General features: G+C 42.5%; 1 protein-coding gene across 1 annotated transcript in view; it reads right to left on the bottom strand.

Moving 5' to 3' along the window:
• Window positions 1-16,979, bottom strand: part of GXYLT1 (glucoside xylosyltransferase 1) — a 35,138-nt gene extending 18,159 nt beyond the window's left edge. Inside the window, exons 1-2 of the mRNA XM_061467773.1 lie at window positions 16,628-16,979; window positions 6,113-6,205 (exon numbers count right to left, since the gene is read on the bottom strand). Of these exons, the coding sequence (XP_061323757.1) occupies window positions 6,113-6,205; window positions 16,628-16,845 (311 nt within the window). The 5' untranslated portion in view covers window positions 16,846-16,979. The remainder of the gene's footprint in view (window positions 1-6,112; window positions 6,206-16,627) is intronic.
• Between the last annotated feature and the right edge of the window lie 686 nt (window positions 16,980-17,665).

The raw sequence follows: 17,665 nt of genomic DNA on the forward strand, positions 1-17,665 counted from the left end.
TTTAAAACAGGCTGCTCAGCAGCAGCATAAGGCCAGGTACAAGCCTTGGCCTGAAGTACTTTGTGCTGAAGTGCTCACCTTCATCCTGCAATGACTAATTCTGCTGTAGCTTTAATAACCTCTGACAGAGGAGCATAGCCAGATATACTCAATGAAGCTGTTACAACAAGACTTTAAAGAACCTGTCTGTCAAAACACCGCCTTATGCACACCATGACACACTGTATATTAAGCTAGCATTTCTAGGTCAATTAAAATTATGAAGTAATAATTTGGTAGTAAGCTTGAGAGGTGTATTTTGACAGGTTGCTCTCTTCTAGAACTTTCACCGCATCCCAGCTGAACTTCCTGGGAGGGGAGAGAGAACCCGAACGGTACTGATGCTAAAATACTCCTCAATTCCATGAAAATCTTAGCTCTGTCCTTCAGACTTGGCACAAGGCACCATAGCAGAGGGTCTCCTGTGTAAGTTTAAAGCAGGGCTCTCCTGTTCCTGTTCTTATGTAACACATTGAGAGCACAAGTGAGAGGTATCAAACCCTCAGGAACACCCAGACATAAGGAATCCTTCACACAACTCCATCTAATCTGTGATCATTAAGCCGGTCCCAATCCTAGCCTGCTATATACTGAAGTCACAGCACAACAGCTACTTCTGCCGCTGGCCAAGCTCCAAGGCTTCCAGAGCAGCTGCAGTGTTACAGTATCTAGTGTGACCTGGGTACCAGGTTCAAAGAGCTGTCAGTGTGTCTGAGGACAATTTCATTTTTCTCCCCGCTTTTAAGCCACATTCAAATACAGTGGCACTGTTGCTATGGAAAGCCACAAAGAAACCACAGTCAGCCTTAATTCTGCGTTACAAACTTTGTGCCTTTTTCCCATCTGTTGATGTACTACTAAGAACACAACTAGGGATCAACAGAGAGCTCCATGCTCAACTTCCCTGGCAATCAAGCTGTCCTCTCCTATGTTTCCTTAACATGGCTGAGGAAGCCAAGGAAGGAAAGATTAGCATCCAGGTACTAATAGCACAAGAGTGGTATGAGTAACCGAAGCAATAAATTGACCTCAGCTGTCCTTTCAAATTTTATTCTGGCCCATTGAGGAGAGGAATTACCGTTTTTAGTGTAATTGCATTTGGTTCAAACAGGATAAAAACATTTGCCTTTTTCTGAGAAAACTTCAGCATCCTAACCTGCACCACTAGTTTTTATATACAACCACCTCTATATTACATAATGGTAATGTAAAGATTATTTTGTAGCTTGCAAAAAAAAAAAACCCACAGTTTAAAAATCATCCTACATCAAAACAAGTTTTCCCACACTCGTTCTGACAGAGCAACAGCCTTGCCTTTCTTTGATCTTTTCTCCATATGGTCTATAACACATATGAGGCGTGCAATATTCAGCTGCCTAAACATGGTTGCTTAATACAGTCTCTCAGTCTTTCCACAACATCATTATATTTTCCTTGATATTACAACCAAATGGACTAGGCTGCCAGGCTCAGCTGTGTCAAAGTTGTTTACACTTCCCAAAAGAACAAACAGAAGCCTGCCACAAATGTGTTTTGTTCTTCAGTATGAAAAGCTACCTGCATTATCAGTGCAAATATTTCACGCATGCAAGCTTTTTGACAATTAGCATGGAAGATGCAAATTATATCATTAGAATATGCAAGGAAAATATTTTCCTATAATCAACCTGCGTTATTTCAAACATGGCATGATGTACCTCAGAAAAACAAATGGTAGCTGTGTAAATACAAAAGAAATGGCTTATTTATTGCATCCATTTTTCTTTTAATGCTTTGTGTTTGATCTAAATCAATTAATCAAACACAAATCGATCATTAAGGAGCCTAACCAAGAAGCCTCTAGTTATCAGAAACACAAATAGGTAGAGTAAAAAGGCAACAAAGACTACACTGATTAAAATGCAACTGTTAAACCATTTCCACACATATATTCGAAAAAGGATCAAGATAACTACAGAAATTATCCAGATTTGAAAGTGATGAAAATTCCAGGTTTTTACTCAACTTCTTAGCTTTCTGCTACTGTACTGAATTAAAAATAGTTCATAATCAGAGCTTAGTTTGTAAAAGTATGCTAATGATGCAGTGCACATGATGTTCAAGTGTCATCTATTCAATTAAATACTCAATTAGAATATTAGGTTTGAAGTTACAACACATTAGTCATTTAAAATTTGACTACAGAAGTCCAAAGCCCCATCTTCCAATGAGCTAACTAGTTTAGAAGTCCTGCTTTTCAGGACTGTCAAAATTCATCTCAAGATATCAACAAAACCTGAACTTCAATATGCTCAGAAAATGGTGAACTCTTTTTTTTCCCCATAGGTAATGCAAGTTAAAACCCACTTCGAAGCAACATCTAACAACTGAAATCAGGCAGGTCAGATAGCCATAGTAATGACCCCGAGAATGTCTCCTAATCGGTCTCAGTTGGAAATAAGCAAGCATACCAGCTAAATGACACTGAGCACCTTGAAGGGTGTATTATAAATGATATGCATCATCTAAACTATGCAAAACCTGAGCCTCATGTTACCTTTATCAGCAGTTTTTAAATTCTTGATAAAATCTATACCCTGTGTGTGAAAGTGACCTCATGCTTCCTCTACCAAAGTGAAAGCTAACAAATACTCTGTACCAAGAGCACAGTACAAGACATCCTGTCTCAATAATGTTGATAATCAGAATGGCAATAAATGTGGGGGAATAGCTCCAAAATCCTTCCTACATATAGCACAGACATGAGATTTTACACTGATAATTGAAGAGACAAGATCCTTATTATCCATTATTAGAATCAGCAGCTGTTCAGAGCTCATCTATATAAAATGGTGTTGAATTAGCTATAGCAAGTGATTCTGAAGCCTGTATATACACCTCTCCTAAAAAAAATTATAGATTACTCGATAGGTGTCCAACATTTCTATTATACTAATTTGAGTCCTACAAATCCACAGAAGATTAGCTGTCACTTCACACTTTATATGCTTAGAGGCACTCAGAGGAAATGACACAGCAAACTGCATTTCAAAAATGTCTATGCCAAGCTCCTTCTCTCAGGGACGAACAAAACCCTGTGGTTCTGATATCCAGGAAAAAAACAAAAAGTCAACCAGAACTTTAAGTCAGAGACAGAGAAAACAAGCTAAGTTTTTTCAAAGAGAAGAATTAAAAATCCAAAAGCTGAAGGACTACTTTCCAATGCTTGAAAAACTTACCTGGTGAAGAGAAAGGCAACATTCTAACACTGAATGAATCAGCTATTGGCAAAGAAATTCTGGCTACATGATCTGCTCCTCTGAACAACCTAAATTTTGTTAGTTTATTGAAAGAGTAAAAATAGAACACCAGAATCTCCATTCACAAACTGGTTTATGATCCGGATAAACAGTGTTCTCTTTTAGTGAGTTGAACCAGGCCAAACAGAAGATTCAAGTAAGTGCTAGTGCAGTTCAATGACCTGACTCTGCCATTTCTATTAAAAGCAAACTCATTGGAATTCCCATTATTTTGTTGGCACGTCTACAGGCAGTGGAGTTGGCTATCTTAGGATACCCACCAGATGTATAACACTTAGGTTTTTCTTGTATCCCTACCCCAGTCTCTTCAGACTCCAGCTTTATTCTGCACCTCTACAATGACTGCACTTAAAAAGAACACAAAGGTTTAGCCAACCCAGGGTCAAATTATTTGGAATAAGACACTATGGTAGAAGTCTCATTCCCTTCTGTTTCAAAAGATACCCAACTTGGAATGACAATGTTGCCTGTTCACAGAAAAAGCTTTCAAGAGGCCATATCTTTATGAATAATCTTGAAGTGGCCCTGCACACACAATCTCAGACTTCATTTCCTGTGGTTAATAAACCTGCAGGGAATTAAGTTCATTCCTCTTCCACCACAAATCTGTCTCCAAACTTGAGAGCAAGTATCACATTCAAAGCATAAGATGATACCAAAGGTCTGTAAAACCCTTCTCAGTGCTCCTAGTACCATGCACATATTTTGAGCCAAACAAAATCATAGCTCATATCCAAAGCTGAAATAAAACTGCAACTACCTTCTGTGTTATTCCAGCACATACAAGGAAATGAGGCTTAGATACCAGCTAATACCAGATAGATACCAGATGCTGAGAAATTGTAACTGCTTGCTGCTATCCAAAGAGGAAGCACTTTCTCCTCCTCTCTGCCATCTTCCCAACCTCTTCTACACAAACTCACTGCACCTCTCTGAAACCAACTTAACTTACTAACAACAGGGAAAGAAATTAAAATGAAGTTCGAAGGAGGCAAGGGGGGTCCCCTCTGAAGTTAGAGCATCTCGCTGATGAAATCAACAAGCAGAGTGAGCACAATATATGGGGATTAATTTAATAGTAATATATTGATAATGAAACCCAACCTGAACTGATTAATCTGAATGCCACATCCCCGTTACACATTTATGCAGCTTTTTTTCCTTTCGGTTACAAAAATGTATAAACATGAAATTTTGCAAATACTAGGGGTTCACAATGACAACCGTTTCACCCTGAAAGAAACTACACTCATTGAGTAACAACAAAATCAATGTATTCTTCAACAGACTTGTCTTCAGAGCCACATAGGGCATTTTTAACAAGATTATACAAGTTACAGGTTAAGGTATGTGCAAAGAAACTGCATGGGGCTTCTCCTGGTTCTAAAGTCCTACCTGCCTTAACTCTGGCAGAAAATCCAGAAAGGAAATTTCCTGTTTAGCCCATTACAGTGTATTGTGGAGAGCTCATAGACATCACCACAGTCAGAAGAGAGTGAGACCCTCTCCTCCCTCAGCTCTACACAACCGGCACAGATGTCCATGGATAAATGAAGCTTGCAATCACATCCTGTCCCTCCACTAAGCATTGGCTAAGCCACTATGACCTCCAACACAACAGCACTAATATCTGGTTTACCCCTCTCTGTACTAAACCTCATACACTAAACTCCTAAAAGCTAACCTTTAAGGAAAAGAAAAAAAGTTAATCTTTTCAGACAGCTAAATCTGCCAAAGGGACAGCCAGGTGAATGCCTGTGGACTGACACACTGGCTACCAAGCGGAGCAAGAAAGACTTGGCAGTCCCAAATGACAGGCGCATTTCACTAACTGACTAAAAGTCAATCTCAGCCATCTCTTTAACTTCCGGCAACTGATGACCTTAAAAAGCACTGACAGAACACAAGCAGAGAGGAATAGGGAACAGACCTGAAGTCTTTCCCAAAAACACAATTTTCAAAAATACACTGTCTTGTGAAATTAAACCTTTTTATTTCCTTTGCTTACCTAGAAATAGTCATGTTTCAGACTAAGAAAAGATAACCATTCCAAAGGACAATCAGTAAAATTTTGAATAGAAGAAAAATTGATTTACAACTTTAGTTATACACTCAAGAGAACCATGAAGATTAGAAAGCATATCTGTCAAGTGGCTTAAGGTTTCTTCCATTTCTTTTCATGCTACTTCCATAATCTGAGAGCCTAAAGCATCTGAACAACCACATCAAAACATATAAATTTTTGTTAAAGATATAAGTTTAAGGACACAGTCTATTCTTTAATATAGTGTAACTTAATGCACATTCCAAACGGTTTTTTGGTGCTTTTGGATGAATTAGCCTCCTCAATATTCTATAAAACCTGTAACTTGAATTAAGAATCTTCAAACTTAACTAAAAGCGTATCTGCCAATTTTATTGAAAGTTATATCGTGGGTATTACTGCAAGTTTTAGATATCAAAAATAATGCATCAATAACTTTTCAGACAATATTCAGATGGACTTTTTAACAGTGTTAGCAAGGCTGTATTTAATGAAGCAACATAACTGGAAAAAAAAACCTACTCTTTGTAACAACACTTGAGTCTACAGTTTTACAAATATAATAGAACAGGAGAAAGCCCAGCTAAAGGCAACCATGATATACACAGGTGAAATGCATGTGAAGCAATCAAAGTATTTTGCTTGTTACCTTGCTAAATAGCCAAAAATACTCATGAGCTACACCTGCCTGCAATCAAATAATAAAGTACTATTTAATAATAGATCCTACCTAAAAGCAGCTTCCCAAAAGCAGTTCATTCCACAAACATCAGAGGGCAGCATCCAATAGGAATTCCAGAAAGATACAGACAAATTCTTACACCTAACAGGATAAGACAAAAATAACCTATATAAGTGTTACTGATTTTATGGCAAAGTTAAAAAGATTATTTTCTAGCTCTAACATAACTTGAATAGTTAATTACCTGGCAGAAGACTGGCTACGTGACAGAACTTGGGTACTACAAAAGAGAAGCTACTAGGTGCCAACCAGGAGGATTCTTTTAAGGAAGACTGGTCCCCATCCTTTAGCCTTTCCTCTCCATGTATTTTCAGAGTGAAAAAAAACAAAGGGGCAGGGATTTCTGAAGGTCATTCTATGTTGTTGTCATAGTATAAGTCCATAGGTAATACGGCAACACTGTGGCAAAATCTCCACCTTTGCAATGCCTTTGTCTACTTCAAGCAGAGGAACAAGCGGATAATTTCTTTTTCAAAGTTACATTGTCTATTTAAACACAATTCCTATTCATCCATGACCCTATTCAGTGCAAACCTGCAAAGCTGATTTTTAACAAAACACAGGGCTTTGCAACACCAACAAATTCCATTGTTTCATAACAAAAGGTTAATGCAATACCAAAATAATCGCCGCAGCTGGCAATTTTCCTTCTCCACACTAATGACAAGACTAATAATTTATTGACTTGTGCCACACTAAAAAAGCAGGTTTAACTATAGTCCCCCACTACATTTTATGCAACAGTAATATAGAAAATATTTTAAAAGAGCAACAGAAGTGTGTTTCAGAGGCTCTGGTGAGGAAATCAACATCAAGATTTAAAATCTTAAATGACCAAGTACAATACTGCAAAGCAAGGCGTATACTCAAGTGACCTCCTCTGCTCCCTCTTCCTGCACAGGTGACATAAATGCCAATAATATTTATCCTCCTTTGAAAGTTGGTATCTGTAAGTGAAAGGGATACGCAAGAAGAAAACCCCCAAACAGCTTGATGATGAAAAGGTATTTAAGGACTACAGTTCAAAATGCTACGGGAAGTTGGCTTTGCAAATTTGAAATGCATCAGCATCATCTTGGTGCGATGACCTGGTACCTGTAAAGGCCAAAGTGTTCAAATACCAGACTTACTAGAATAACGTAGTCTCAAAAAATGGCAAGCTGTATAATGTCTTCTTTTAACACTTGAGAAAAATGACCTGGTAAACAGTGTTTCACAAAAGCTCATGAAGTGCTATGGTTCTTTGGACTAGTTCTTTGGTATCCTGCATGTGTTTGCAAGAATCAGTCAAGTCATTCTATCTCATGACTTAAGAATGGTCTCTACAAATAGATATTCAGGTACAAAAAAGGATAATGTAGATTGTGACTGGAATATCTGCAGTCCTCCGAGGAAAGCAAACAGTATAAAACTGCAAGTTCTGTCTGTCAGATTCTTTCATACATTAATCTTCATGGCTTTTGAAGTTTCTTAAAAACTTCAAGGCACATTAAGATCTTGTGCTTTTCTGAAAAAACATCTTTACAATCTCCAGCGTGAAGCATTTTGAATTAACTGTCCCACTGCTTTTAGGATAAATTAATAGACTCTCTCTCAGAAACAGTTTTCTGGTTTGAAAGACTATTATTATTATAGGGGATTCCTCTTCCAACTGTCAAGAGCTGTGTTTTTCTAGCTGCCTTGAGCTACTATCCAACCCAGACTATCAAGGCAAGAGGCAAGCTTGAATTACTGCCCAAGTCTTTTCTCTGATACATTAGGCCTTTCCGATGCCCCATTTACCACAATAACAAGGTTGTCAGCCTTAGATATGATTCATAAATTTTGTGTTTGAAATAAAGATGTTACTGGGACACATATATGTAATTTACCTAATGTCAGACTAAGACTTTTTTCCTGCCTTTTTTTCCAGAGAACTCTCTCTCAGCTGACCATATGGTACCATATTCCACAAAGCTTTGCGTACAAAGGATTAAGAGGCTGGAATCATTGGACAGCATTTTCTTCTTGTCGTTCACAATAAAATCATTCAAAATGACACTCATGAAGGTTTATTTTCATTTGAAATAAATTTTGAGGAAAGCTTAGACTACAAATAAGTATCACAAGTGTTTTACAAAGCTAGGGAGATGCACTGTATCTGTTCATCAAATGTGAACACTAATAGTTACCTGAGCAAGGTTACTAGTCAGACAGGAATAGTCACCTTCAGCATCAGGGAGAGATATTTTGCTCACACCTATTACAGGTTATGTGATTAAAGGCCAGTCTCCATCAACAGAAAGCAGGAAATAATGTCAGGTGAGGGAAACCCAGGAACATAGGGCACCTTGATCCAGCCCCAATGCAGAAGAGCAGTCAGTCAATGGGCCAGGCAGAAGGCCCACCAGATGAGAAAACAAGCGAGGCTCTCCAGACCAGCTTACCAGATGCCTACATAGGTGTGAGGCTCACTGTGGGACCAAGGTGAATTGGGGAGGAATGAGAATTTGAAAACAGAGAGAAGAGGGTCCAGTTACATGTAAACCCATGGCCAGTCAGTACAATTGGCTACGTTGCATGCCTGACAATCAGTCTCCTCATTAAACTCAATTTCTGTTTTCCTGGGTACTGGTGGGATCCATTCCATGCGCATGTACATGTGCATGCACAGAGGTGGAAATGCCAGTGAACGCAAAGATGGTTGCAGATCACAGGGGCCCATGAGCCTGCAGTGTCAGAAACCGCAGAGACCTGTGTGCACACAGTGTGTAGGTGTGCATGTCGGTACACATCATCACTAGCACATATCAAACCAGACTAGCCAGCAAGTATGAGCAAGAGGCTTGGGAGCCAGGTATCATATAGGTCATAAGGCTGAACCAGGCTGCAGCAATCAGAGGGTCTGAGCTACTTGAATGAGTCTCTCAACCTAACTACAAGAGACAAAGGCCTTAGGGATGGCTACTGGAAGGGTCATAAGGTCTAAGCCAGCCACTAGAGAGGCTCTGAGGGTCGGCTAATGCTAAGGCCATAGGTCTGGACCAGCTATTCGAAAGACTCACCTGCAGTCCCATGGCCAACTGAAAGATCCACAGTGTACTCATCTGTGCACATCCAAGAGGGTCCGAGTAGCAGAAATGAACTGGGCTGCAAGCTTAATGGGTTTGCATGCTCAAACCAGCAACAGAAAAGACCAGAGGATCCTGTTCCTGGATAGCCTGAGTGTCTAAGGCTGGTTACTGGAGGGAACCACACTGTATACAGTAATATATTTTAATTTAAAAACCTTTCACCCTAACCAGGATTCTTCTGCTGTTTGTGCACAGTCTCCTCTGTGGCCAGTCACGTATGTATGCACTGGGGGCATGTATGTCCATTGGGAATAAATGCTCAGCTTTGCTACCAGATGGACCCAGGGACATGGAGCTGCAGCAACCTCACCTTCATCAGGCTACTAGGCTGGACAACTCCTAACACAAATGACTGTCAAAAATATAAAACAAATAAAAGTTTTTTAGAATCACTAGTATAAGACAAGCATTTTCAAAGATCTGTTTGCCAGTTCAGGTTTCTCTCTAATTTAGCCTCTCCACCACTGGACAGTAAAAATTTTAGTCTTGCAGACATAGCAAAGGTACCTATACTGTGACCTGAAAAGAAAAACATTTTTCAGAATTAAGGGACAATTTTGTAGGCAAATTACACAATAATGCACAAGTCACACTGACGAAGACTGAAGCCCTGTGCTTGGAGTACTGTGTACAGTTCTTGTGTCCTCAACATAAAAAGGACATGGAACTGCTGGAACAAGTCCAGAGGAGGGCCACAAGGATGATCAGGGGACTGGAGCACCTCCCGTGTGAAGACAGGCTGAGAAAGTTGGGTCTGTTCAGCCTGGAGAAGAGAAGGCTGCATGGAGACCTCATAGCAGCCTTCCAGTATCTGAAGGGGGCCTATAGGGATGCTCGGGAAGTGCTGCAGAATGGCTCCAAGAGCAAGGCCATGGATCCTTAGAGGCCTTGTGTGAGCAAAGCAAGGTGTAGGCCTCACAGGTAACTGGAAACCGGATATGGGAGGAGAATGTGAAGGAAGCCGTGTAGAACTAACCAATACTGTTGTGACTAGTAGGCGTGGCTAACACCACGCGGATATAAGAGATGCGCGCCACGAATAAAGTAGGAGCTTGCTTATCACCCATATTGGGTTGGCGTGTCTTGCTTCTCCTCGCCGCTAACAGGGAAGGACTCTTCATTAGGGACTGTAGTGACAGGACAAGGCGTAATGGGTTAAAACTTCAACAGGGGAAGTTTAGATTGGATATAAGGAGGAAATTCTTTCCTGTTAGGGTGGTGAGGCACTGGAATGGGCTACCCAGGGAAGTTGTGAATGCTCCACCCCTGGCAGTGTTCAAGACCAGGCTGGACAGAGCCTTGGGTGGCATGGTTTAGTGTGAGGTGTCCCTGCCCAAAGCAGGGGGGTTGGAACTGGATGATCTTAAGGTCCTTTCCAACCCTAACTGTTCTATGATTCTGTGAATCTAAGTTTCAACCATAAGGAACGCCCCAAACATCAGTGCTTTCGTTAACTGCACTGGTGGGCTTGCCTTTAATGGAGATCACAGTTTCCAAGTATACTTTCCAGTCTGTGTGGCATCTTTTATCCTGCTGTAACTTCACAGCAAATTTAGCACTACATCCAAAGGGAGGGTTGCAGTCATGACTACTGCCTCCCTGTCAGCGCTGCATTAACAACCAAAGCCTAATCAACAAGAAGAAACAACTGACAGACAGACTGGTGCCTCTGCCACAGCACAACGTGCAGGAAAGGAAACAGGAAGGATGAATTTTTTTTAGTTCCTTCCTGCTCATCATCACAGAAGTGAAAATTTGGGAAGACTGATGCTCAATTCAACTCTCAAATGCACTGAGAATTTCTGAAGAGCTTTTCCTGAACACCTGCAGCAGTATCACAAATTTCTCATGATGTATTTTGTCAGAGAAGCAATGGCTTTATTAGACAGGAAACAGCAGATGTAATGTTAAATGTCTGATACAGGACAACTTTTTAACTGGAAAAACCTTGATAATGTTTCATTAATTTACAACATTTCTATGAAAAATAACATTTTCTAGTCAACTTCACTGCTCGACAAATTCAGCAGATTTTTTTAAATGAAGTTTCAACTTTCAACTCCCCTTGGAGCACTGTGTGCAGTTCTGGTGTCCTCAACGTAAGAAGGACTTGGAGCTGTTGGAACAGGTTCAGAGGAGGGCCACAAGGATGATCAGGAGGCAGGAGCACTTCCCATATGAAGATAGGCTGAGAAAGTTGGGGTTGTTCAGCCTGGAGAAGAGAAGGCTGCGTGGAGACCTCATAGCAGCCTTCCAGTATCTGAAGGGGGCCTATAGGGATGCTGGGGAGGGACTCTTCACTAGGGACTGTAGTGATAGGACAAGGGGTAATGGGTTAAAACTTAAACAAGGGAAGTTTAGACTGGATATAAGGAAGAAGTTCTTTACTGTGAGGGTGGTGAGGCACTGGAACTGGCTGCCAAAAGAAGTCGTAAATGCTCCATCCCTGGCAGTGTTCAAGGCCAGGCTGGACAGAGCCTTGGGTGACATGGTCTACAGTGAGGCGTCCCTGCCCATGGCAGGGGGTTGGAACTAGATGATCTTAAGGTCCTTTCCAACCCTAACTATTCTATGATTCTGTGATTCAAACTGTTCAATGTTTCATCCTTTTAAAAGTTTTACTCCTATTCTGAAGTGCTTAGGCAGTTTCTAGACCAATCTCTTATGCCACAAGAGTAGCTAAGAAACTGCTGGTGAAACTGCTGGCTAAGCTCTGACAGACAGAAAACAGCTGCCTACAGTGCACGGAAAGAATGAACTACCTATTACAACCAACCCCCTCTGCTGTCTTAAGCCTGTGGCTATACTTCCTACACTTTTCCAAGCACTGTGATCCACTTAACTCTCCCTTTGCCAGGACAGTTAGAGAGCAAGAGAGAGGTACAGTCAGGTATCAGTGTCACACACAACAGAACTGCATAGCTGGCTGCATGAAAATGCTAAACTACAGCATAATGGAAAAAAACGTTTCATTGTAATAGGGTCAAATCCATTGACCTCACTGAATTCATGGAACTGACGACAGACTGATTCCTGCTGTACTTCTCAAACTTGTCATCAGGATAGCACTTTCCCTGGACCTGAATAGAAAGATGAACATTATCTCTCTAAATGAAGTGGTAATATTGATAAAATTAACAGAAGATTCACTTCTCATAAGCACAACCTGCTAATTAACTCATCTGAAAGCATGTGGGGAAAGACTTGACAGGATACTCCACTGACAGCAGATTATAGCGCTATTATGTGACATACATGTAGCAAATATGCATTTATTCGCTCTTTTTTCCATTTCTTAACAACTGCCTTCTTCATCCATAAATCACAACAGCAAAAGAAAAAAGCGTGACTACATGTACTGACTTTTGACTGACTTTGTATCTTCTGGAAGCAGACACTTCAGTATTTCCTTTTTTCAAGTTCAGATCTATTGTTCATTTTGTTATTATATGACAGTTATTATTAGTAATGACTATTCATTACTATTTTGATAAATGGAATGAATAATCAGGAGGACTGATTACCTTTAACACTAATCTTCCTTCACAGCTGAAATCCAACCTTAGGATTTAGCTAATAAAGTTTTTCAGCTATTTCTGTCAAGTTTCAAGACACAAGCCTTCAGCTTCCTGTCCTCCTGTAACTCAAGCTACAGCAGCCTTTGAAACAACTCCTTACCAACATGATTACCCAACAAGCTCCCCTGAATTATGCTGTTTATTGGAGGACCTTGCCTGAACCTGTAATTCTAGTTTCAATACCGTACTTCCTTTCTAATTAAAGATTCTCTACTTATAAGCAACATCACACTATTGCAAAATTCTTCCAGGTGTGGTATTCTGAAGCTTGCAGTTTTCATGTTTGCATGCTTCTGAAAACTACCAGAAAACTCAACTTCTCCTTCTCCCATCCCTGAGTATGACTGAGCTCATTCTGCCCTTATGTCATGTACATAACTATTCAGGCAAACAAAACCCTTCTTGGCTAAAAAGAAAAGAAAATCACTGCTGAGTGCGTAAATGCCTTCAGATGGCAGTTACAATTGCTTTGCTAAACTGCATTTTAAAGTTATCAGTGAAAACAGCTGAAGCAATCTATTACTGAGAGTTACCATTAACACATATGAAATGTTAAACTTCAGAAGGACTAGAAGGTTACCCAAACATAATTTACTCTAAAAGGTCTTTAGAATATTATATGATCACAGGATGGTCAGAAGTGGGCATAAAACAGCTATGTGGTTATCATACTCAGACTCCACTAAAGAAACAGCTGAAGTATAAAGGTATAAAACCCCCAATACATTCACAAAGATGTGTGTATCAATAACACAGGTGAGTGTAACATGATTTCATGCTTGAGAATAACTGAAGTATGGATCTAAAGAAATATTCAGTGGGGCATTTCTTAACCGCCACAGGACAGAATTCTTCCTTAAATTTTTTAGGACTTGAATTGAAGGGACTGACTCGTACCTGAGTTTTGCACAAACAGCATATAAAACTTCAGTACTTTACAACAGGATGATGTTCATTCTGAGCCTCCAGTTTGACAGAAGTTTATAGATAAAGAATTCCCACACAGGTGTCAACAGACTGATTTTACAAGAAGATAGGACCTCATGAAAATGTATGCAAAAGAATTATTTGTGGCACTCAAGTCCTTGGGAAAATAACCTTCTCTGTTTGTGAAGCTTTTCCACATTGAAACACAGGGCAAATTTATATCTCATTTCACCTCATTGCAGCAAGTAAGAATATTCTTGTACCTTGATGGGGTTCCTGCCCACCAATTCTTCTGACTTAGAAACTACACTTTATACAAACATTAGAATAGTACAGCTTTTAAAATAGGCTTGGTTCTTCTTTTGCTAACCAGGAGCATGATGCACCTGAAAGTAATTTCAATGTTTACAAAAACAAATTCTTTAGATTGTCTTTTACCCAACAAAAGGTTTGGGTTTTTTTTTCATGTAAACTGCATATTTTCTTTAGTAAAACAAATATCATACATAGGATTTTTTCCAAGCATTTTTATTTAAAACTGATTTACAAGGGCAGTGAGGCACTGGTGAGAAGCTGTGGTTGCCCCATCCCTGGCAGTATTCAAGTGATACAAGGAAAGCAAGTGCCTGGAAAACATAGGGTTAAGATACTTTTAACTTAGGTCTAAGAGAACAGTGTTTGTGTTGTAAGTCTGTGGTGTGATAACAGAATTTAGTAGTCTCACTAACAAGAGTGAATTATTTCTTACCATCCTTCTAATTATCAGTTAGTTTGGAGACAGTGCCTCCTGAACATCTGCTAGCTTAGGACACTCCTTGTCTGCCCATCCTGTTCTGCTTGCAATAAATTTTGTATGAAGGTCACACTGTTCTAAATCTTTGCCAGCTATCAGAAACTTACAGATACGGCTGGTTTCAGCTAGTTTTGTGACTACTGGGGCATCCAACTGTGCCAAAGGTGAAAAGTGCACTGTGAGGAAGACTGCTTACTTCATCTTGAAGACCCCTGCCCACGACCATCGGAGGGCAGTGCACAAGCGCCAAAAGGGAGGAGACTTATGATAATGAGTACCTAAACTAATTGTAATATCCCCTCCCAACTCTCTGGAACCTAATGAATATGCATGTTTGTGTGTAATAAATACCTGCTTGCTTAACCCCTCAGTGTGAAAGTTAGGATGAGTGTTCCCCCTTGCACCCAGGCCCGTAATAAATACATCTCCTTTATAACTCTGAGTTATAGAGTCTGATTCCATGCTTCACAAGGCCAGGTTGGACAGGGACTGGAAAAACCTACTCTAGTGGAAGGTGTCCCTGCTCATGGCAGAGGGGTTGGAAACAGATGAGGTTTAATGTCCCTTCCAACCCAAACCATTCTACGATTCTGTGATTATTAAGCCAATGAAATCTCACATAAAACTGTTACAGTTAACTGAAGTTAATTCCAGTTATTATGTTTTTAGGACTACCACATTTCAGCTTCTCATAGTAAACTTTTAATCATAATCTGGACATGAGAAACAAAGAATCCTCACTTTTTTTTCAGGCCATAATCTGCACTAAAACAAAAGCATGGAAGGAAAAACCCCCAACATTCTCTGAAGTAGTTAGACCAGTCAAAAGCTGAGTTTCACATTTCAGCTGACTCCACCCCTAGCAACTCAGAATGCTGTTTCATGGTATTTTATGATGATTAAGTCAGAGCTCTGTCATCCTGCCATCCTCCATAACTCCTTTGCAGCAGCAACACCACTTTCATAATTACATGATGAGCCTGTTCAGGGTGCTGAGCTAGCCAAACCCTAGGCAGTTTTCAGGCAGGTCAGCATGCTGGATCAACACTTGTTGTGACCAAAGGAGTACAGGCTGGGTAAGGAATGCAGGGTGCCAGAGCATGTCCATCATTGGGAAGGAGGGACAGTCATCAAACACAGCTTTAAACTGCTATAGGTAGGCTGGCCCAGAAAGGCCTGGTCCTAATTTCTCCTCTAGCTTTAGCAACACATTTCTCGTCACTCCTCCTTTCCTGGCACTAGCATTCTGGTAGCCACAAGTGAACAGCATCATGAAGCTATAAATCTAAAGGAAAACAAGTACTTTTCCATTCTATAATCTCACTTGCTGCTTGACCACATGAAAATTTCTGCGGACAGGAAGAGCAGGAAACAGAAACAGCTACGCACAGCGTGAGCCGCTCAGATTTACACCACTTTAACTGCAGAACTGAACTCACAATTCCCTGTGAGAAGACTGAAGTATCCCATGGCAAGTATTTTTGTTTAAAGTTGTATCTGATGATCATGAAGATACCAAGTTTCAGAACTGAGCAACAGCCTGAAAGTTTCTCAGCTTGGAAGAAGAAAACCCACGCCCCTGTTCCAACAGGGCAGCACCCTGACTTCAGCACAGGACGACCGCAAGCCGCAGACACTTCCCCAAGCAGTGGGACAGACTCCCTGCTCTCGATGTCTCCCTTCCCGCAGCGGCGCAGCCACCCCTCCCGCCGCGGGTGCCGCCTGCGCCCACCGCCTAGCCCCTCACACCACTTTTAAAGTTTACTCTGTTTGGGTTTAAGGCTTTTTCGCCCTCAGTTCCGCGGCAGGCGGCATGCCGAGGCACACACCGGCACCCCCTCGCTCCCTCCCAAAGCGCTTCCTCGGGCCCGCGCCGCGTCCTCGCCGTCGTCCGGACGCTGCCGGACGGCGCCGAGCAGCCGGAGGCGCCCGCTGGGGGCGAGGGCGGGCTCCGAGCCCCGCTCCGCCCGCGGGAAGGAGGGAGGAAAGAGGCGAGCGCGCTCCCGCGTCTCCCCGGCCCTCCCCTCAGGAATGCGGGACAACTACCCCCCGCCCGCGCCGCAGCCCGGCCCCGGCCCCCACTCTCCATTACCTGCTGGCCCCCGCCTCGCCTCGGCCCGCGCTCGCCGCCGCCTCCCGGCCGGCGCCTGCCTGCCGCCGAGCTCCGTCCGCGGCGGGGTCTCGGGCCTGCCGCTCCCGGCCGGCGCCGGGCTCCTGCTCGAGGGAGAGGGCCAGCTGGCTGAAGCCGTAGAGCAGCGAGCAGACGCCGCAGCCCAGGCAGAGCAGCGCCACCCGCGCGAACCGCCGCATCCTCTCGCGCCGGCCCCGGCGCCAGGCGGCAGCCGGGGCTCCACCGGCAGCGAGGGACCCAACGGACGCTCCCGCGGAGCCAGCCCCGGCATGCGAGGGGCGGAGCTGAGCCAGAGCAGGGCGGAGCTGCCGGGGCGGAGCGAGGCCTGAGGCGCTCGCAGGGAACCAGGTGCCACCGGCGGGGAGCTGTCGCTGTGGCGGCTGGAAGTCACGGTTCGATTGCCCCAAACGTGAATAAAGCTGGAAGTGCCCCTTTACCGGTGCTTGTACTCAGGGGGACGCCGCTGCTTTGCTTCCTCCAGGAGGAGCAGGCTGGGCCCGGTGCCCTGGGGTGGGCCATGGGGAGCTGCCGGCCTCACCCAAAGCCCCTGTGTTCAGCCTTGTCTCACCAGCTGCTCGGGTCGTCTGGGAACATGTCCCTGGGAGTCATAGAATCAACTAGGTTGGAAAAGACCTTTAAGATCAAATCCAACCATTACCCCAGGACTGCCAAGACCACCACTAAGCCATGTCACTGAGGGCCTCACCTGCACGGTTTCTGAACACTTTCAGGAACAGCAGTTCCACCTTTCCCTGGGAAGCCCATTCCAATACCTGATCACGTTCTCAATGGAGTTTTTCCTAATATCCAATCTAAACCTCCCCTGGCACAGCTTGAGGCTGTTACCTCTTGTCCTGTCACTTGTTGAGAGACCTGTCCCAAGCGGAGGCAGAGACCATTGCTTACAAACTGGAAGCCCACAGGCTCAGTGCACAGGCTAGCTTGCCTTGTCCTCATTAAGGGCAAAGTGAGGCTAAGACCCCAAAACTGACACTTTAA

This window comes from Pezoporus flaviventris, unplaced genomic scaffold (genome assembly GCF_033815535.1).
Source record: "Pezoporus flaviventris isolate CSIRO_AGI_PZ_B2104156 unplaced genomic scaffold, CSIRO_AGI_Pfla_v1 ptg000045l, whole genome shotgun sequence".
Classification (NCBI taxonomy): Eukaryota; Metazoa; Chordata; class Aves; order Psittaciformes; family Psittacidae; genus Pezoporus; species Pezoporus flaviventris.